Source organism: Crocodylus siamensis, chromosome 4 (genome assembly GCF_052110815.1).
Source record: "Crocodylus siamensis isolate JL-2025a chromosome 4, ASM5211081v1, whole genome shotgun sequence".
NCBI lineage: Eukaryota > Metazoa > Chordata > Crocodylia > Crocodylidae > Crocodylus > Crocodylus siamensis.
The window spans coordinates 105,526,156-105,548,222 of NC_143398.1; the positions used below are offsets into that span (position 1 = coordinate 105,526,156).

Consider the following 22,067-nt stretch of genomic DNA (forward strand, 5'->3'; position numbering starts at 1 on the left):
GCTCAAGACGAAGTGTCTCTATAGCATATTCCTTACTCAGAAGCTTATGAGCCCCTTGATACAGGCAGTTTGGCTTTTCTTAAATTGCACATTGTCATAGGGGTTAGTGTGGTGCAAACTCAGAACCTACCAGTGCCTAGGCTTAAAATAAACCTGAAAGCTCATGGACCTGTCCAGGAAGGATTGTATGAAGACGATATAGAGCATAGGATCCTTTTTCCTTTGAACTATGGGCATACAAAGGAGACAGTTGTTGTATTCAAGGAACATGATCTGTGCTCATGGTGACAATAATTTAACTGCCAGAAACGGTGTAGAAGGCTGCAAAATTAGGAAGAAAAATAAATCTGAAGTTGCTTTGGTAGGTGGCCATTATTAATGTCATGGTCCAGTGGTTTAAATAGCAGTGAATGGCAGAAAACCAGACTGCTCCCTTTTCTGTGGACTAATGTAATCAACATCTTTAATGGGCTGGAACCAGCTTGCATAGAAAGGCTTCTTCTAAGAGGTCACTCCCTTGTTCTGTGAATATAGAGGCAACCTTGATCATGCAGTGAGTGCTACACGATGCACTATGTGGGGTACAGCAAACTTATGCACACTGACAGTGCTTATATGGAAAGATTGATTTGCAAAGTTTTTTTTCCCCCCACAGTGTATATTCACTGGAATTAGAAGCATTCTGTTGGAATGAGACTTATGGAAGGATGGGTCTGGGGGGCTTAAGTAATGCTGCTAAACTTACCCTCTTTTTAACTATAAAACTAGCAATAAAAAGGAAGACATCCCCCAAAAATCCATTCAGCAGTAATTTTGGTAACCTCAGCAATGATGGCAATAACTTCATAAAGCTCTAGTTTTGTGCTGTAGGCATGAAATGCCACATAAGTATTTTTCTCGCTCTTAGTAAGCACTTGTACTCACAGCAATGATAAAACCTAACTGGGCATCGTCAAGCACTGACTGTCCTTGAACAGCTATTCTAACTCCCCCATAAGTTTATGCAACTGGGTTGAAAATTGATTCCTTGGAGTTGCTGAGTGTACAGTTGGGAATCATGTCCAAAGGAGTCTGACAACTCCTAAATAAAAATGTTGCTGTTGAACCTTTTGGTAGTATTTTTTGTATGTTATATGGTAATAGTTTGCTTTTAAACGGCTGATTTCTCCCAATTAAGCTACAGATTCCATTACTAACTTTCAGGGCCGTATAGCCTTCTGAGCCTTTCATAGGTAGGTCAGCAGTTCAGACAGCCTGTGCCAATAATAGTTTGTATCCCATAGAGTTGTGTGACTGTTTAAATGGTCTATGTTGAAAGCGAATAGATGAGTGAGCTTCAGTTCATTGCTAGGAAAGAGTTTCTTAGATACTGTGGTGATGAATATAGTATTGAACTTGGATCCCAATCCTTTAATAGACTATATGTGGGAACATGCCTATGCACAGTTCATTGCAGGAACCACACTTCAGAGGACTGCATAGTTGTCCATGTGATGCAGAGCACTCTCACAATAAGTATGAGCTGACACCATGCTGAGTGTGTTAGTGGAGGAGCTTAGAAATAGATAGTCTCTTCATTCTTAAAATAAGACCTCTACAACTCATATTTGAGGCATGTTGACGAGAAGTGTAGGAAAGTCAGCTGTTGGGCTGCCTGCCCTGCACTAGTTCTTTGAATAAACAGTAGGCTTTCCTCTCCAGTACTCTCAGCTGGCACCATTTAGTCATGCTAAAGTCACCTTCATATTTTTAAGTGTTCTTAGTAAACAGATACTCATGAAGTTCTTACCTCCACGTAAAGAGAGTGCCTTTCCATGGTCATGCTAAAGAAAATCTTAATCTTTCACTGTTCTGTGACCAGGGCTGTCCCTGGGGGCATGAATCAGGGCAACTGCTGGGCACCCTATGGAGCTGGGCGGAGTGGTCGTGGTGACTCTGTACTGCCACCGCCGGCTTCACATCCAGCCGCTCACTACCTCCCCACCCCCTGCTGCCAATATCGCTGCTGCAGATGGCAGTGGCAGCTTCTTTGGGTCCAGAGCACGTGGGATCGGAGCAGGGGCGGGGCGCCGCATGGGCTGATTTGCCCCGGGCCCCACATCCTTCTCGGGTTGGCTGTCTGTGACACAACTTCATATGATATGTCTTAAATAGTTACAGATTTGCAGAGCACAACAAAACAAGGACATGCCAGACAGTAGAGATCCCATAAAAGACCTTGGACTTTGTGAAATGCAAGCAACATTTTGTAGTTTCTTCTGATTGATTGATCTAAACACAAGTCCTAAACCCAGGAAGGCTTGCCCATAAAGCAGTGGTTCTCAACCACTTCAACTTGAGGCACGCTTCAGAAAATACAAGCTCTTACTATTCACTTATATGTTGACTGCAGAAAAATAATAGAACAATTCTTCTGTTGAAAAGAATTCAGAAAGACCACAAGTCAGAATGTTTTAAACACTATAGAATCCTATTTGAAATCTCTGGGTTTATCTTGAGAATTGTGTTTGCATACCTAACAGTGCTAATGTTGTGTGGCACTCTGTGGCACCCTCGAAAGGATCTTAAGGTACCCCAAGCTGCCATGGTCCCCTGGTTGAGAATCAGCTGCCATAGAGTTTTGGACCAAATAGATATCTAATATAAGCAAATGTATTTCTACTGTATATGATTATATGAAGTTGACCCTGCTTGAGCTGGTGGTGAGTTTTACAGTCTATATTTCTGATTCTTTAAGTTTTGAAGCAGCCTCAATATAAGAGAAAAACACTTGTGCAAAACTCTTGTATTGCAATCCTTGTGAGTCTGTTTTTGTGAAGGGCGTGTTATGAAAGGCTGTTATATGAGTAATGTGCGATTCATTTTGCAACAGTTAAGATAAAGCCATGCATCAGAGTGATCATAGTAATGTTAAGTGCAAGGGACAGCATACATGTTTTTTTTTGCTTGAAAGTCCAGTCCATGTAATCTTATGTTCTTGTTTTGCCAGCAGACAAAATTTTGGCCCAGGCTTCCTTCAGTCTTCAGAGTTAATGCACCCAGACCACCAACAGTCTGATGCTCAGTATTCTGCCAGAGGGGTATACTCTGAAGAAACACCATCAGTGGCACGACCACGGCCAGTTGGAAGCACTGCAGGTACTTTGGGATTACTGAACATATGCTGAAATTATGTTCAGATACGTTCTGTGTTTTTATGTGGTCCCCACTAAAAGGTAGTATTTGGTCCTCAGCCAGAACAGTCAAAACTTAGGTCCAAAAAATGTCTTTATTTTTTAACCATGGAATGGTGTTAGCTGTCCTCCTATAAAACACTAATCCTAAAAGAAGATGCTAAAAAGCAGTTAGGCAATGTTAACAGTATGCACTGGTTGGTGGGTGAGTAGGAACAGGGGACCTTGTAGTCAAAACTACAGGGGGTTTACCTTTATCGGGGTTTTATAGTGGGATTACATGTACTTTTTATCCTATGTGTAATGCATACAAACACATACACGCTTTTCTTGCGTGAAGTCAGCCTGAGAGTAGGAAATAACTGCAGTATCCAAAGGAGAGTTCAGTGAATGCTGTTTTCATTACTAAGTGGTGTGTCATTTTTGTGTAAAATTAAATGTGAACTCCTGTCTTCTAGAAGAGTCTGAAGAAACATTCTGCTCATAACCAATTTTGCTAATTGATCCTACATCTTTCTTATTACATGAAACTTTAGCACAGAAACAGGATCTTTTAGTAGCTGGAGGTTTCATGTATTTTTGCTTCCACCATGAAATCATTTTCTCTGACTGTGCTACAACTTCCACAGCAGCCATCAGTAATATTTACACAGTATTCTATTTGTACATAGGGATGAAGTGAGTGGGAGAGAGTGAGACTCTTCCTCTGAAATTCTGGTCTCATGTAAATCCAACAATTGACTTACCTCCAGAAAAGAAAAATGCTAAAACATGGTGCCCCCCCACCCCATAGTTTCTAAATTAAATATATTCACTTCATAGTTGAGGTGGTTCTAAATTTGTCCTGCAGTTGTTCTCTGCCTATAATTGTGCAGGTGAAGGTGGTGGGTGTGATCTTAATGTTTTTCCATGTTCATACCGTGTCCTAAATGATGAATACAAATGACCAGTTCCTATTCCTCAACTAAGAAAGTACAAGTAGCTATAATTTTTACATATGCTTTTGAGGAAAAATAGGAACATGAATTTTGCATGTAAATTAGGCAGCTTGCCAATGTCTTGCACGCGCGTACACGCACACAGGCATGCTTGTACATTTGGACTCAGTTACAAAGTAAAAGCAGCTCATGTTTCTCAAGTTTTCCAAAAGGTGTCTAGGGCCATTTAAAGATTAGTTTACTCCTGACATATTTACAGAAAACCTTTGTCCTCTCGAAGGAGGAAATTTGGGGGGGGCGAAGGGGCGGGAGGGAAGGGGGAGTTGTCAAGTTGCCAAATGTCTCATTTGATGATTGTGATTGCTTTCTCCTGAATACCAGAGTAGTGGGGAGGATGAGGGTGACGGGAAGCTTCCAGACCAAGTTAATAAAGAAAGTATCGTATGCAGTGACCTTCCCATTGGTCAGTGGCAGTGCTGTTTAATATTTAATCCCAAAGCAATGCTGGAAAAAAATAAACATGTATAGCCATACGTTCTGTTACTCTGAGGGATGGGACACAGAGCAACTTACAGTTAGGGTCCTGCTGAGGTGATGCAGCTTAGACGTGCCATTATAGCAAATGTTTTTCTTTGCTGCCAGATAGTCATGAAAAATTAAGGGTTTCCTTTAGATTTTGTTTTAATGACTCTCACTTGTGGGATGCAGTGCACTTAATGCATGGGATACCAGAGTCATGAGGCTTTTTCCATTGGTGAAAAGAAGGGGAATAAAAAGCACCAAACTGAATGAGCCATGCCAGCAGCGAATAACTTTCCTATAATACATTCCTAGTCTCCTACCTGATGACCCTGATAAGCGAGTTCAACAGATGCTGAGCTCCTCTTTCCGCCTGTCTCCACTACTTCCAAAAAACTGTGTATTGTCAATTTGCTTGCCCTGCAAACTTAACTGTGTATAAAGGTGAAAAAACCCAATATTTGCTTTTAAGGTTCTCAGATACAGCACCTCACTCAGGTGGGAATTGCTAGCAGAATCGGAGCTCAACCAGTGGAGGTGCCCTCAGGCAGAGCAGGGCATGGCCAGCCTGGGGGAGCAGGGTGGCCCCAGTACCGTGGAGAAGATGAATTTGCTAGGCGAGATGCAGTGAGTACTGTTTCACATTTAAATAGCTTTTGAAATATCATGTTCAGCTAAATTGTTGCCTTAGTCACTATTAGGAGTTTCTTTCCCGGATTCCTTTCTTTGCTTCTCTGATACCCTTTGCTCGCTCTTCTCACCTCCACTGGCTCTTCTCAGCACTCTTGCTTGTTGCTCTCTCACCTTTGCTTTTCTAAACTCTTTTGCTTGCTTATCCCTAACTTCTTTCTCACTCAGGTCTTTATCCACAGTTTTCTGATTGCGGGTCACCCCTTCTACCTCTGCGTTCCAGCAGAGGTGGATTCTATTTTTTGCTCTCTTCTTTGAAATATCTGCCTTCAGCCTGAAATAACTGTGGATAGAAAACACTGAGCTACATGTCCTAGATTCTCTGCTGGTATAAATAGTCACAGGTCCATTGACTTCTGGACCAGTTCACACCAGTGGGCATTTGGGCTACTCAGTGCAGAGATAAAGATATCATGCATAGCAGTAAAGTAATGTCCAAAAAAGTTGTTTTGCCTATCAACAATCACTCTGTGCCCTTATCTGTACTATCTGAGGAGACACTCTGATACAAGTATTCTTGCAAGTGCTGCTTCTAGATGTCAGACTTGATTTACGTTATAAATGTTGTAATGTTAGCCAATATTTTGTATTTCTCTGTGACTACCTGCCACCCATCTCCTACTTTTGGTCTGTAAGCCTTTCCTGTACCCCTACCAGCCTGTGCTAGCTGCCTTGTACTTTACTGGGTTTGTGCCATTATGCCTGTGCTGCTGGCTCCACAATCAAGCTGTAATCTCTATTCATCTATTGTTCTTTAGGTTCTTCCTCCTATGAGGATGGAAGTGAGTTGCCTTCAACTGCCTATTTTCAGCAGTCTGTATCCTGCACCCAATCCATAGCCCTTGTTGTTTTAAGAAAAATGTTGAGAGATTTGACAATGATAAATTTAAGCAGATTAGGCCTGATTTTTGAGAGAGACTGAGCACCCATAGCTCCAGCTGAAGGTGCTCTATACCTATAGGTGATCATCCTTTCTCCAAATTAGGCATGGTACAAATGACTTCACCCATACTATGCCAAAATACAACTAGTGAGACCACTGGGTCTATCTGCCTAGTCTAGCTTGGAGAGTTATACTGTGCTTAGCACTGTGATGTTTGAGTACCTTGTTGCAATCTGGCAGGGATGTATATCTTCATGCTTATATTCATCTAGTCAGCTGAGAAACCCTAGCTTCTGTTGCATGCCTCCTCTGTGGCATCTCTACAAGCTCTCATTTTATCCTTCAGCCTTTTCCCCAGGTAGCTCCAGTGACTATTGATCAACCTGGCTTTTTCTTCAGCTGCATGTGGTACATTACATTTATCATTGTTGTTGTTGTTTTATTGCCTACATTTTCAATACTGTTCCAAGACAGGATCAGGACCTCATTTTGCTAGATGCTGGACAAACAATTGTTTGTTTCAGACATCACTAACTATATATCTTCTTCTTCCAGTGGGATCTCTCTAATACCACATTTTTCATTCAATGATTTTACTCGGTATGCCAAGTCTTCATTTTGTCATTAGCATCCTGGGTGCCTATCCAGCATGACAAAGCTTCTGGGCCAGTCCCATAGGATTTGTTTGCTCTTATTTTGTATCTAGTACCATTTCAAACAAGCATACGTCAACTCAGTTTGGGTTTGCCAAATACAGTTTCCCTTTATTTGGCTGGTTTAGCAGTTAAATCATGTTCTCCACTTTGGTAGTCATTCTGCTTCCTCATTGCAACAGCTTGTTGTTATACTAGTATTTTATGACATGTTTTTTCAGATTTAAAAAAAATGCAGGCCATTACAACACTGATTAAAACCAAGCAAAATGATTTGTTAGAACCTACCTAAGTACCTACTGCATGTCTCTCTTGTGGGGAAGTTCATCCTTTCTTTCCTTACCAGAGAACTATTTCCAGGGAAAAGACAGATCTCTGAAAGATTGGATTCCTATTATGAGAATTTCCTGTGGTAGTGGGGAATTTATTTTATAATGTATCCTCAGTCTGATTTCTCTCACTGGTTCAAAATGCTTAACTCTTATTTTTCCATACTAAAATAATGGCATCCAGAGATCTTTAAAGGTTTCCTTTTGTGATGTCATTTAATTATCACTTACAACCCTTCCACCTACACCCCTCCTGTTCCCACTCGCCTTCACTGCCACCCTCCCCATACACATACATTTCTGATGTTTTCCTCTCCACTTAGGAACATTTGAATGACCTGTTGTTCTTCCCTGATAAACTTGGGTGAAATCTGAGTTTTTCTGGATTTTCTTTCTTTAGTTTGTTCTTTCTTGTTCCTACAATCTGCCCTCTCTGATTGAACTCTGGAATACTCCAAGATAGGAGTTCTCAACTGTGACCCAGACCTGAAATTGGCAAGCAGGTGACTTAAGTATAACGTATCTCATCTAAGGCTTGATCCAGTCCTTTTCCAAGTCAATGAATGACTTTCCATTGACTACAGTAGGTTTTGGATTGGACCTGTAGCAAGGACAATTTACAATATTATTCCCTGTAGGAGATTATCAAATCTTATGCCCAGTCAGAGAATAGTCACCAGTGGTGCTCAGCCTTCTGGCCTTGCAGACCAGATGAGCAGTGTGGGGCCAGTTCACAGGATTGGCATGATCCTGTGCACCAGAGCTAGCTGCATACTAACCCAGTTCTGCATGCCAGATCCAGCCATGTGCTGGCCTGATCGAGGACTCAAGATCACATCCTCCAGTTCACAGGGGTCACTATGTCCAGAAATTTGGCAACAGAAGAGCTGCAATTAACTCTGCCACTGCTTCCTGTCTCCAAATTTTGGGACCTGTGCGGATACCCACAGGCTGGATGACATGGCCTCGCAGGCCAGAGATTGAGCACCCCTGGTTTACACTCTTTGCATCAAGTAGAATAAACACTTACAAAACTAACGTTTACTGCTGCTAAGTATATATAAAGTATAAAACTTCTTTGCTCAAAAATGAGAAGGTAAGAAAAGTGGAACTGCTGGCACTTGCTTAAATGTTTCCAGCTTTTTACTGATAGAATATATTAAGGCATTTATTACTGATCAGCTTGGTGGTATTTTGGGCTAGTGTATCTGTATATTTCTATTCCTTCAAACCTATTTAACTCTGATATTACCTCTAAAAGTAGAAAAACAACCACTTGCATTTTGATGAGCTATTAAAAATCATCCAGACTTTTTTACGCCTCCCCCAAAATAAAAGAAATTAAAAATAAATTGTAGCTATCAAACATATTCCACTACTCCCATTAAGAAACTGTTCTGGTGATACCAAGTTCCTGTTTTACTAGATAAGATGCTAAATCATATGTTGTCTCCATAAGTTAATATATGCTGAGTATAACTTAGTTTACTGTTAAGATCTCTATGCCAAAAAGAATGGGCGATTTTTTTTTTTTCCCCCACACCCCCCCCCCTTAGGTCCATAAATCTTGCCCCTTTTAAATACAGTATTATTTAGACTAGCTGTCATATTTGTTAATCAAAGACTGGCGGGTATTGATTACTTGAGGATATCACTACCAAATAAATGTGAAAAATCAAAGAAATTACTAAGTTTTCTTTAGCAACTGAAAATGGTCCTTTCTTGATAGTAGTAGTAGTAGTTTCATAGGTCAGGAGGGACCTCATCAGATCATCTAGCCTGACCCCCTGCCACAGGCCGGAATGAATGCTGGGTTCACGAGACCCCAGACAGGTGATCATCTAACCTCTTTTTGAATTTGCCCAAGGTAGGGGAGAGGACCACTTCCTTAGGATTCCACTTGGAAAAACCTACTTTGCCCAGGATAAATCCCTTCACTCTTCCTATCAAAGCACCTTTTCCTCAAAAAAACCCAAAAAACCCCAAACAAGACAAAACCCTATATTGCCATTGAGGAATGCAAAAGAGCTTCCTAGATAGAGTGCAAGATTAGAAGGGATTGCATAGTTCTGTCTGTAACAGAAATCCAAAGTCCATTCCTTAACTGTGATTGATAAACTAGGTTTTAAATCCATTTAGCATTAAGCCTCTCAACTCCTTTGCTGGTTTTACCCACTCACTGTGAAAGCCATTAAGGCAGCCATCGAGGTGTTCTTATCTGCCTCCCTGGAAAACAGCTTCCTTCACTGAATGTCCCTTCTTTTCCTCTGCTACTTTAAGCTCTTCTACTTAATTCAGTTCACCATATGCCTACTTCACATGAATTTCTTTATTAAGCACTCTAAGTTGTATACAGAGTGCCTCTGTGCACTTTCAAAATGGGGTAGGTTACCTCACACTTTGCATCCTAGGAATGTCCGTATGAGGGTGTTAGTTTGGGGTAGCTAGTATATAGTTAATTTTATACCCTAACTTATTGTGCATTAATTTTTTTCCTTGTGTAGACAGTCTCTCAAAAGGATGATGCTCTTGTTTCACAAGTAGGTAATCCCAGGGAATACAGACAGAGTGAAACCCTTGTTACCTTGGAAAATTGCCTTAAACCTGAGCCGTGTTCCTTAAACTGTATAGCTTGGACAAATCTAGAGAAAGGGAAAATGAAATAGTCATATGACTTTCCCCTAGTTCAGCTGTTACTTCTCCAGACCCTGTTGCCCTGAACACTATCTAAGTATATAGGGACTGTCCCTGCTCTGAAAGTAGAGGTGCACCAATATATCAGTCTGATATTAGATTGGCACTGATATAAAGAAAATTGGCTACATCAGAAATTGGCCTGAAGTGGCTGACAATTTGGCCGATAAATGCCCGTGCGTACATACAGCTGCAGCACAGCACACAGGCAGTGAGCACACAGCCTGGCACTGTGGAGACTTATCATCCAGCTGGTAAATCTGGTGTGGTGGGAGGAAAGGGGTGTGGGGTAGCAGATCAGTGCTCCCCACTGTGAGGGAGGGAGTGGGGCTGGGGTAGGTGCTGCGCAGCTGGGGCAGAGTGGGCACAGGATGGAGCTGCAGCCTGTCCAGGGAGTGCTGGGGTGGAGGACAGTTCCCATCACTCATCTGGGTGGGCACGGGGCCCCAGTCCACCCAGCTTGCCCTGTGCAGATCTGGGCACCCCCCCGTGCCCTCCCAGATGAACAGTGAGAGCAGCAGCAGAAGCTGCCCCACGCCTCCCTGCACCCCCCGGACAAGCCACAGCTCTGTCCCATGCCTGCCCAGCCCCACTCCTTCCTTCATTGCAGGGGGTGTTGATCTGTGCCCCCCCCCCACACACACACACACAATACACCCCTTCCCTCCTCCCTCCCCTTCTACCACAACAGACTTACCAACTGGATGCAGCTGTATCAGAAATCGGATCGGTGTCAGCCGATATGCCTCCTTAAAAATTGACTATTAGTATTGACCCACAAAATCTCTATCAGTGCACCCCTATCTCAAAGGAATGCACGCTGGATAGACATGGCAAGGAAGTGACATTATCTCTGTTTTACAGATCATATGCAGAAATAAGGAACATAGGGATTGTGTGATTTGTCCATGGTCCCACAGCTGATGGCAGAGCTAAGAAGTGAAGCCAGTTCCCACTCCAGGGACTTATCTAAAAGACACTCCTTCCAGATCTCCTAGTAACATTTTAAACCTATCAGACATTAAAGGAAATCTAATGATTTATAGAGACTTGTATAGATTTTTAAAGAGAGCTCAAGAATCCCTGACATTGAGACAGAACAAGGCAAAAAAAATTGCTGGACTATCTAAGGGAATCGCTCTTTTTGTGCATATGGGACTTGCAGAAGGGAATAGAGCTGTCTTCATGCTTCTGTTTTCTAGCTTCTGCCTTCTCCCTTCTCCTTTTCCCAAGCTCATCATTTTATTGACCTGGAAGTGCAATAACTTTCTCTGCATTTTTCCAGACACATATGCATGGACATCAGGAATATTCCTCCTCACCAGTATTCCAGATGCCAAGGACTTCAGTCAGACAGCCCTCAGCCCCACCTGCGCAGCTTCCACACAGCACCCTTCAGGGGCAGGGGCTCTGCTACACCACCAGTTCCACTGAGGACCTCCAGCCAGGACACTCTTCCGCATCTCTCATAAAAGCAATTAGAGAGGAGCTTCTACGCCTCTCTCAGAAACAGACAGCAGTGCAGAACTTCCACAGCTGATTTGTCATTCTCTTGCAAATCTGCCAGTCATGTGCTTCCTATGGAAGCAAAACTCGAACCAAAACCAACAACACAGTTCTTCTGTCATTAGAGTGAACTTCTACAACTCCAGAGAGAACACCTCAGAAAAAAAGCAGCAGCAGGAGGAGAGTGAGGGAAAAGCATTTGGGGAGAGATGGGGAGTCCACAAGCAATCTTTTTACAGCTGGCTCTTTTAATGTATTAGCATTATTATGTCCACTTTAGTTTGATTTAACAATAAAGGTATAGGTCAAAATCTAATACTTAAATAAATAAAACCTCCAAGGTTTAACAGAACATGAGACTCCTTGTTTAAGGAAGAAGGTAAATGGTTGCATGTTACCAGCAGGATTGGATGGAGTGGACATTTCGTAAGAGATGACAAGAATTCCAGCCTCTGCAGCAATTCAGAGGGACGCGGTATGTGTTGCTTGCTTGGCAAGATGGCAAGTTATATGTGACTGGAGATGATGAAGGTGTGATCCCACAGTAGGAAATCACCTTAATAACAATACCAATAAGACAACTTAGAAAAAAGGATTTTTGAGCAAACCGAACAATAACTATTAGAGCTTCTATGCTTCCACATGGAGCTTACCCTCTGCACTCTTCCTTGTTTTACTTCTGGTGCTGATGCTTCAAGTGTCCCTTCATCTTACTGTTTGCAAAGTGAAACAATGGCCTTGTTTACCCAAGAATAAATCCATGGACTCATTCAGGCTGGGGAAGTAAAGCATCCCAAATGAAAAGGCTTGGTATTTATTTTGTTAAACATACTGAAATCTAAATGAGAATTCTTAATTGCATTGAATTTTGGAGCAGATGTATATATGTCTGTCTTTTAAAAAGAAATGCTTTCACAGGACCAAGGATAAAATCTACTAGTCTGTGGTTTGCTACATGGACAAAAGCAAACCAGCCTAGTTAATACAGGGTCACCAGCACTAAGTTATATATTTGTATCACAAATCACCTCTTACATTTTGTTCTGAATTGCACTTAGTGAAACTGAGCCCTGCAAAAGATAAAGCTTGGGGTAAAAATATTTAGAGTCTCTACATAGGTTTAATTTTCCTGTTTGAGACAGTGGAGAAAGGGGCCATGGTATTGATGATACATGTCATGGAGTGTGTCTTGTCATTTTTCTAGAGTTTAATTTATCATTAATAATGAGATTACTAATATTTGGCCATTGCATAGTTGTAACCAACATAATATAAGTGAAAATTCAAAGTAAATTTTGCTTTGTTGGAGTATGTTTATTTTTAACCTACACTGAAGTAAAGTTACAATGGTGGCAGGGAGATGGTGTAAATTAACATTTGTGAGGAAGATTGGGAGCCTCACTTTGGGACATGACACAAGGAGCTGGGATTTTCAAACACTGGACCTGATGCCAGTAACAAATGGTCTGATGACTTATGGTCCAGCAAGATGGTCATGCCATGGAGGTGACTGGCATATAGTTGAACCTTTTCTCACAGAAACCTTGCTTGGTCTGAACCAGTTTGGGACAGTAGTAAGGTACCTGTGAGGCTATGTGATGATTTGATCTCACTTATAAGGCATAATTCATCTCTTGAATGGGTAAAACTGGAACTAAAAGAGCCATTACAGGGATCCTCATTACCACTTTCCAAAATATGTGCTAATGTTGCTCCAGGGCAAACCACCTGAAATAGGCAAGTGGGGAGTGAGCAACCAGTTGAACACTAACATTGAGAATGATCTGATTCCTTTTCCAGGGCTTAGGAGAAATGTTACACCTTTGTCGACCCAAGTTTTTTTACACACACACACGCACAATGGCCAGAAGGGCCCCCAGGTTACTAGATTTTGAATGCTTCTCAAGTTTTGCCTTTTGACTTGGTGCACAACATATCATAGCTGATGCAAACATAGGATGCTTTGATGCTTGAACAATGAACTTCCATGGTGAATCAGACTTGAAAACTGAGCTTTTATAGAATGAGAAATTGATTTGGTCATTATTTATGAGATTCTCAAGAACTGTTCTTAAGCAGTTTCAAAAAGATTCCTTTTCTTGCAGCAAAGTCGGGAACCTATGGATGGTGACCCCAGCCTTGCGTTGCTGTCAATACTGGAGCATTATGCTTTGACTCCAGATGAATGTGGGCTGCTAGGATGCAATATCATTATCAGATAGAAATAGCCATAACCAACAAGCATAGGTTGAGAGACAAAGTGGTTATGCCATAATCCTACTGCGCAGGTTTGCCAGGGAAGACAATGTTGGTATATAACTTCTTTTTTTTTAAGAGGTAGGAGAATCACCTTTTTTTTCCCCACTTTGAGTATGGTAAATAACTTGTTATAATAAATAGACTTAAGTCTGATCAGGGTTTTTTTTTTTCCCCTAAAATAAAAATAGTCTCACTTTAAGATTTGAGGAGTTCGTTGGAAAATGTAATAGGCACAATGCACTTGTTTTGCAGCTACAGCTCACTTTTTCAAACCTTCTAAAATAATCCCTGCTATATTATCTTCCATCTCATCTGTCGTTTGAAACCTTCTGCGTAATACTTTCCTCCTTAAGAATGGCCTTAACAAGAAGGGTGCCCTATTTAATTTCTGCAACTGGTGCATAATTGAACAAGCAGGTTGTATGCATGCCACGTGACTGCTCTGTGAAGCTTGTACCAACATGTATGTGTCTGCTTCAGAAACCAGGAAAATGGTCCAGTTTGCCTAATGTTCGTGATTACCAACTAACCCTTTATTTTTATTAATCTGCTATGAAGGAAGTTAAATTAAAAGCTTCTCTTAATGAATCTCACCAGCAGTTGTAGATACCGAGCAAGAGACACCTAGGTTAGAAAAGGAAAATTCCTGCAAAATGGTTCTCTGGTTCTGAAGCATTTCTGTAAGAGTGGGTTTGGCTCGTTGGTGTCTAATCGTCCTGACCATTGCAGGGAATCCTTTAAAGTGCAGCTAAAGGCAGAAAAGGGACAAACAATTCTTGTTCAGTACATCTGCTCTTCCTGTGTGTTCAGTCAGACTTTTTCTGATGTTTTCTGGCCACTTTTTATTCTCAATCCTGTGAAACCAATGTAGCTCCAGCAGAATGAGCTGAATCTTATTGATGCTCATACATCAACTGTATTATTAACTACATTCCAGTCGTTGGTTCATTTTCTGTGCCCTGTCACACACCTGAGCAACTCCATTGAAAACCACCGAGTTGCATAGGCATGCCTGAGGGGAATTTGGCTGACATTCTTTATTACTGGTCACGAGGCCAGAAAACATCCCATTTGACTTGCATCTCCCCATATGAGTTTACTGGTATGTGGAATTAACTGAGGTGCAAGAATATGTAAGTCTTTTTAAAGAATCACTTTCCAGAAACAGAAGTCCATGAACTCTGCTGAAGACTAATCGACAGTAAAGTGACTTTAATAGACCTACTTATTCTTGCTGTCTTTTTCACATGGATAGCACACATTTCTCTTGGAATGGCTAAGCCTATCTCATTGTGAATAGTTCTTCCTGATAACTGGAGAGTGACTTAATTTAGAGTACATCTCCTTATTGCTTTGATCAGAGTAAAGTGTTGGCCTGTTAGAAGTGGGGAAATGTTTAAACATTTATTCTCATGTTATAGCTCTATAGATATTTGATGTGGCTGTTATGGTTTCACATTATTTTAGCCTTGCTATTGCTGTAGACATATACGGCAAGCTTTAGTGAATTAAGAATGGGAGAGAGATTGGGCACAGCAATTTGTATTGTCTAGGATTTCCTGTTGGATGCCAATAACAGCAGTACTTCTGGAACTGCCATGTCAAGATCCCATAGTCACTTCCTTAAGGATTGTCCTGTGGGTTTTAGGCATCTCAGAATTGGCTTCTCTACCATGCTATATTTATCTGAGATGTGTTTTTTGATGCATATCTTTTGAAAGCAATAGTTAGAACTGCACTACTTGCCCAACAATGCAAACTTGTAAACTGATATGCAAAACAAAATGTCATTATATTCAGCAATACATTAACCTCCTGCATCTGAAAACCACACTAGAGTGAAATTTGGAAATTACTTAGCATTTGAAGCTGGACCACAGCAGACAGCTGTAAATTAAGACACCCTTAATGAAGCTTAGCGTTGTTATTAAATGTTGCATTGGTTGAAAGATTATCTGCTGTGGGTGACTCAGGCACACAGAAGTAGTGTTGCAAAGAAATGCATGAATTTGTTACTGGAGGTCTTAAACCCAAGTGACTCTGGGTAAAATGCTAGATCATTGGTATTGTAAATCCAGATGTGTACACATGGAGTGTATTTTGACGAAGCTTCTGACATGTTAGACATTTTTAAATCAATTTAGAGATGGGGAGTGAGTTTGTTCCCCTGCAGTAATGTTTTCATCTCTGAAATGCAAGTTGGGAGACTTTAAGCAGCATGCTGCCATCATTCACAATAGAAACTGAACAATTCTCTGTTCAGTGGAAACTATAGGAGAATATGGTTTTTTTAGGTAGGCAGAGTCTACTTAACTGATCTGAAACTGAGCCAAGGCATTGTGCCTAACATTTTTGCACTTATGGCCACTAAAAATCCTACTACATCTTTTATGAGTGCTTAAGGATACAGTACAACTTCATTATAACACAGTCTGTAAGAGTTTTAACAATCAGAACAGCTGGAATTGGTTTGTTTCAATATTGTGATGTAGCGACTTGTACTGACTCTAGTATAGCAAACACCCTCCTTATTTTTTTTCCTGGTCCTGGGTGGGGTGGTGGTGTCACTGTAATGAGACCTGTATTGTTTGGATTTGTCTCCTCCAAAAGAGAGCCCTTCCTCCACAATGCTTCCATTTAGACTGGAGGTGAAGCATTCTAAGGTGACATTTCAGAAACGCTCTGTGTTGGCTTAAGTCTGCCTCTCAAAGCCATTGGCATTTTTACTGGTATAAATGATTACACAAACCATAGATGATGAAGGATCAGGCCTTGTGGCTCAGTCACAATAGGCAAATTATTCAATTGTAATTACTCATTAACCAGAAGAGAGTACGGGGGAAACTGCAGCAGTGTTCAGCTTATTCTGTCACATCATCAAGGAAGGATTCAGAAGAAAGGAATGTTTCTGATGGGAGAGACAATTGAGTCATGTCATACTAAAACATTTAAATGAAATCCCTACCATTTGATCCCCCAGCAGTTTCCTGCTTTCAAGAAAAGATTGTGATACATTTGTTAAAATGGTTTGTCATGGGAGTTTATAAACATTAACAAAGAAAAAAGAAATGTCCTGGCTTTCACATTGGTTTAAGCTAAGGTTGTCTGTTTGCTGATGTACAGAATGCTTTCCTAATGTATCTTAGGAGCTACTGGGTTATAGGATGTTACCTCAGTAACACCCTTTAAGTCTGAGGTTCTTCACTTAGGGCTTTTCCACATGTGGACACTTGAATACATGGATCTAAATTAACTTTTAAAAAGGGATTTAATTTTTGCTTTACTTTGTAATTGAACTAAGCCAAATTGACCTGAGGCCACTCTAATTCTGAATAAGAGTGCCCATGGCAATGTTTAATTTGAATACACTTTGTATTTGCAGTTTTAATTCATTCTGATTAACTTTCCTGAGTGCCCCATGTGTTTACAAGCTCTTCAAATGAACAATGTCTTGAGGGATAGAGAGAGAGCAGATTCACCTTGTTGACTCTAACATTCCCCATTGCATGGGCCTACTTCCCTTCCCTTCCATTACTTCCTGACACCCCTGTCAGGAGCAAATAACCTGTTTGTTGCAGCTTCCTTGCTAAAAGGCCACTCGCTGCAATACCAGTGGTCCATAAGATCAAAGTTTTGAAACCACTGTGCTGTTAGATGGTGGAGGCAGATAACGCAACCAACTCAAAAAGGGACTGGATAAATTCAAGGATAATGGATCTACTAATGTCTATTGAACAGAATCGTTGGAGACGTTTCCTCTGGTGTCTCTAAATCTATAGGGTGCCAGGGAAGGTACTGAATAGGAGACGGATCACTTTAGAGAGATCCAGTTCCATGCTTTCCCTGTACACCATCCACTTCTGCCCCATCTGGTCAGGATACTAAGTTAGATGGACCATTGGTTTTTCCCAGTATGGCACGTCTTACATTGTTATGTAATTGAGACAGGCCATTACTGTAACACTTGATTTTATTTTAGATGAAGAATGAGGAAGTGCCAGTAGCACAAGCAGGTTATCATAAAAAATGAGAATAGAGGATAGAACTAGAATAGGAAGTGGAGGCATCTAAGAAGGAAGGAAAGCTAGGGAGTAATCAATATAGCATATCTTCCTCTAGGGAGTGAAAAAGGGGAAGCGTGTTGTAGTTTTGAATTGTAACAGGAAATACGGGATGCAGGTAAGGAGTGTCATAGTATAGAATGCCATGTAAGCAGGAAATGTTGAAAGTGAAGGGAGTTGAAAGACTGCAATGCAGAGATAAGAAAAATGTTTTAAAAATAAAGTAATTGTGGACCTTAGAAACAGAAGAAAGAGCCAGGCTTGGGAAGGCAGGCTTTTATGTAGGGTGATCTATATGTTTAAAAAATATATATGTATTTTAATAATTAGTAGTTACTAGGGCATTTCCCATGTTTAAAATGCTGTGCAAACTTTCACTGATGAATATGGAAGTGCTAAATGGATATTAGGAAGGTAAGAAATGGAGCAGGGAACGAAGTGAGGAACAAGATGAGGAAATAGATTTGCATAGAAGACGCAACTATAATCTCCCAAATATGCCTAGGCAAACTATGCTTAAATAATTGTATGCTGTTTTAGGAAGCTGTCATGTTGCAGTAATGTGTAAAAGTCTGCTCAAGTCCAAGATCTCCCTGGTTTCAGCAGTGTCTTCATTTGGAGAAGTGAAGTTCATGTGACACCTGCTAAATGGAGGATTTTGGTGGCTAACACAACTAATGCAGTGGTCTGTCGCTAGTTATATTTACACTCCCACTATATATTCCATGAGTGGGACATGCTTGCATAGGGGACAGATGATTGTGTAGCTGATGTTGGCAGAGGAAGAAACTGGCAGTTCCCAGAGTGGAGGAGAGGACAGTGGTGTAAGATTTGGGCAGTAAGGTAAACTTCATGCATCGTGGGATCCAGACTCTCTTTGCTTCTGTCCTTCCTCCTTTGTGTATGAGGTGGCTTTGTTTCTTGAAATTAAATTTTTGTTTCCTGTTCCAGTAAACTGCCCCCATCCTCCTATTGTTTGCCATTTTACCTGACAAAATTGCCCATTTCTTTTTAAATTATTGACAATGAAATACTGCCATTTAATTTCCAATATTTAGGTTTCAAAGGTACCGTCATGATCATTAAAAGGTGGTTTATGCTTACAGCATTTGTTTCAAATTGTTTGCAGATTTAGGAAGATAGTGCTCAGTTCATGTCTGGGAGATTTTTTTTCAGGGTACGTATTGGAAATGCATTGAATCACAGAGTACATGGGTGTGGAGCATAAGGTTCAGAGCATAATGGCTATTGCCTCCCATGAATGGCTGATATTAAATATCTTGATTTTATTTAATGATAGCACTTTCATGAAACCTTAAGATTTAACTTCTGTGGTTTTAATGAAACTTCTAATATCCCAGTACAGATAATCTTTTCCCACAAAGTTAACCTCTGTCTTCACAGCTTATGTTCTCATATAGGGGCTTGCCGATTTTCATCCCTCTGTTGATTCTGTAAAATGCAATCATTGTGAAGTGCAATGACTTAATATGTAGCTTATTCAGTAAAGCCCTAAGGAATATCCCCTTGATAGAAGCAGCAAGCGAGTAATGTAATTACTAGAGCAATGGTACCTAGAAAGATGAAGCGTCATGCATCAAGTGCTAATCAATTCAATCTTGAGTTACAGACTCGAAGAAAAACACTGCTCTGATACAGTTTGTTTGATCTGAGAGCAAATTAATGTAGTTACCATGGAATCATGCTGCTCCCTGTACCTGTGTTTCCCAGTGGTACTTCTTTGTGTGAGAAGGGATGATCACTTGCATGCTTCCCGCTGCTTTTTTCATCTATTCCGATTTATAGGCTAGCAACTTTATTGGATATTACCCTCCCCTTTCCTCAGGTACAATATAATTCCGTGCCTGGAATTACCATGTACCAGTCAAAACAAACACAAGTAAACCTGGTGGCTGGACCAGCAGGATTCACACTGGGGTTTTTCAACTGTCCTTACCTTTTTAACCATCCCGAATTCTGCCATTTTTGCCTTTCTTTGTCCTGGTGGCCAGTACCAAAAGTTACTGATGGTAATGACTGACCAATCATCCAGTCCATCTTCTTGCCCATGTGGGGTTGTTTTGTACAAGTGCAATAATACTCCAGTGCATTGACTAGTCAAGTACTACATGAATGGATCATTAAAGTTTCCATTGCTACCCTTATGAGGACAGTTCAGTTTAATGGACCATGTGATAAGTTTGTATTGATTTTTGCATGCTTTGTCTTAAACTTTTGAAAACCTAAAACATCTTGAACCATCCTATAGCACTATCCACTATGTACTTGCCTAGAGTGAAGTTTCATGCTGATTAAAAAATGAAACTTACACAGTAATTAATCAAACCTGACCTGTTGGTTTCAGGTTTTACCAGGGAATTGAGGTTGGTAGGCTTATTAAACTGAACAGCATTAACTGAAAGCTGAGCTGGACCTTCAATCTGTGTAAATCATTATAGCTCCATTAAAGTCATTGCAATTATGCTCACTTGAATCACTGGGGGGGAATCTGGCAGGATATATTTGTTGTTAATGGCCTTGTTGCAACTGACTAAAAACCTGAGTTTTCCATAAAGAGTACATTTATCATAAGTGCTCTACTACAGAGTTGTCTTTTATCATAAAAATGAAAACTTGAACACCTTTTTTGTATGCATCTTTAAATTAGAAACCCTTCATTGTGATTTTATTAGTTATAAAGCTTTTTTTTTTACTAGCCCCGCAGCACAAATTAGATTGCCATCTGATTTTCAACTTTATAAATTATTTTAGCAAGTGTGATGTCATACAAAAAATATCTTTTTGGTTGTGCTTGGCTATCATACACTGCTGTGCATCAGCTATGATATGCTCTGCTGTGCATACAAGAGCTTATCAGTGATGTTTCTATTCACTGTCATATTATTTTTATTGTCTTTTGAATACAATCTTTCATTTTGCATTTTCTGCAACTGTGGTCCACCTCCTGAAGTCCCATACTGGAAAACCAACTGGCTAGTCCTCTTTTTTGCATGTCAGTTAAGCTATTACAAACCCTATTGCTAAAAATGACATGTATTATCGGTGCAAAATACAACATATACCTCAGTGACTTTCTCTGTTTTATAGAAGTGTTTTAATTGCACTGTAATTTTATTATATCCAAATAGGACAGAAGCCCAGAAGCTATTTGAATACCACTACATCTTTTAAGGACCCCAGAGTATGTTGAGGGTAGTATTCTATGCAGGGCTACATTTTCATTAAGGATTTGTCCTAAAACACTTTTAATCTGTGGAATGACTTCAATAGAAAAAGGCTATGGATCAGGTCTGAAATAGGCATATTATAAAAAGCATATGCTTTGCTGTATAGAGGTTTCTTAGCAATGCCCAATATTAAGGGGTCAATACACCTTGCAAACAAAGCCTTTTGCACTAGATCATAAGTTTACAGATGAATGGAGTATGGCATTTGTCTATTTTACAGCAAAAATTCTTGGAGATATCAGCTTTATAAACATAATTCAGATCCACGCTTTATTAAGATTACCCTCTTGCCCCAAGCCAACAGTGTATAAAGTACATTTGTAGTGGGAAATTGTGCTGTACCAAAAGCTATGATTTTTCTCCCAGTTAGCCATGGAAATGAGAGAACTATACTGAGATACCCCACCATTAGTTGCATACAATCCCAGAACCCAAGGTCACTGATCCATTCTGACCTGGAGACAATTTTTTGTAAAATTCATTACCTGTAGGAAGAGTTCTGCAGAAGGTGAACACAAAGGTAAAATGTGGAGTGTTTCACAATATAAATGCCACATTGCTGTCAGACCAATACACACATTCCATTATTAAAATAATCAACCAGGATAAACAATGATATTATAGATATAGCTATAAGATTTGTGGTCCATCAGTAATTGCAGTTGTTAACAGTCAGCTCACCATTTTCAGTCAATGAAAAAGAAATCCTTTGTTTCTGTAAGTTTGTAAATATACAAGTTTATATATTTTTTGTGGAAATGAGTAGTTGGCGGGTCCAACACCAAGGTTTGATTTGTGAATGTTGCTTTTGATTTAATTACTGCATGTTGAAATGTTGAGTTTTTCCTGATGAGCGTTGTTTTGTGATTGTTTACTACTGGTATTACTGTGCATGTAAAAAAAAAAAAAAAAAAAAATTGCAATAAAAAGCTGCAAAAGAAAAGTCTTTCTTTTTTAATGGTTCACTTCCTAATCTTAACATTTCAGCTCAGCATTCCTTTTTGTATTAAATTGTGTTTGGTTAATATATGGGAGTGTATTTTCTCTGTGTCTGACTTTACTTCTTTCTATTAATGTTAAGAGTAACTGGATGCATCTACATGTGCCCCTGACT

At 40.2% G+C, this 22,067-nt stretch overlaps 1 protein-coding gene across 2 annotated transcripts in view; it reads left to right on the forward strand.

Annotated features, from left to right (window-relative positions):
* KIAA1549 (KIAA1549 ortholog) overlaps window positions 1-12,678 on the forward strand; it is a 221,614-nt gene extending 208,936 nt beyond the window's left edge. The window contains exons 18-20 of one of the 2 annotated variants that reach the window (XM_090043259.1): window positions 2,990-3,138; window positions 5,103-5,257; window positions 11,165-12,678. In XM_090043259.1, coding sequence (XP_089899385.1) covers window positions 2,990-3,138; window positions 5,103-5,257; window positions 11,165-11,419 — 559 coding nt within the window. In that variant the 3' untranslated portion in view covers window positions 11,420-12,678. The remainder of the gene's footprint in view (window positions 1-2,989; window positions 3,139-5,102; window positions 5,258-11,164) is intronic. The other variant, XM_090043260.1, reaches the window with a different exon arrangement.
* Window positions 12,679-22,067: the final 9,389 nt, after the last annotated feature.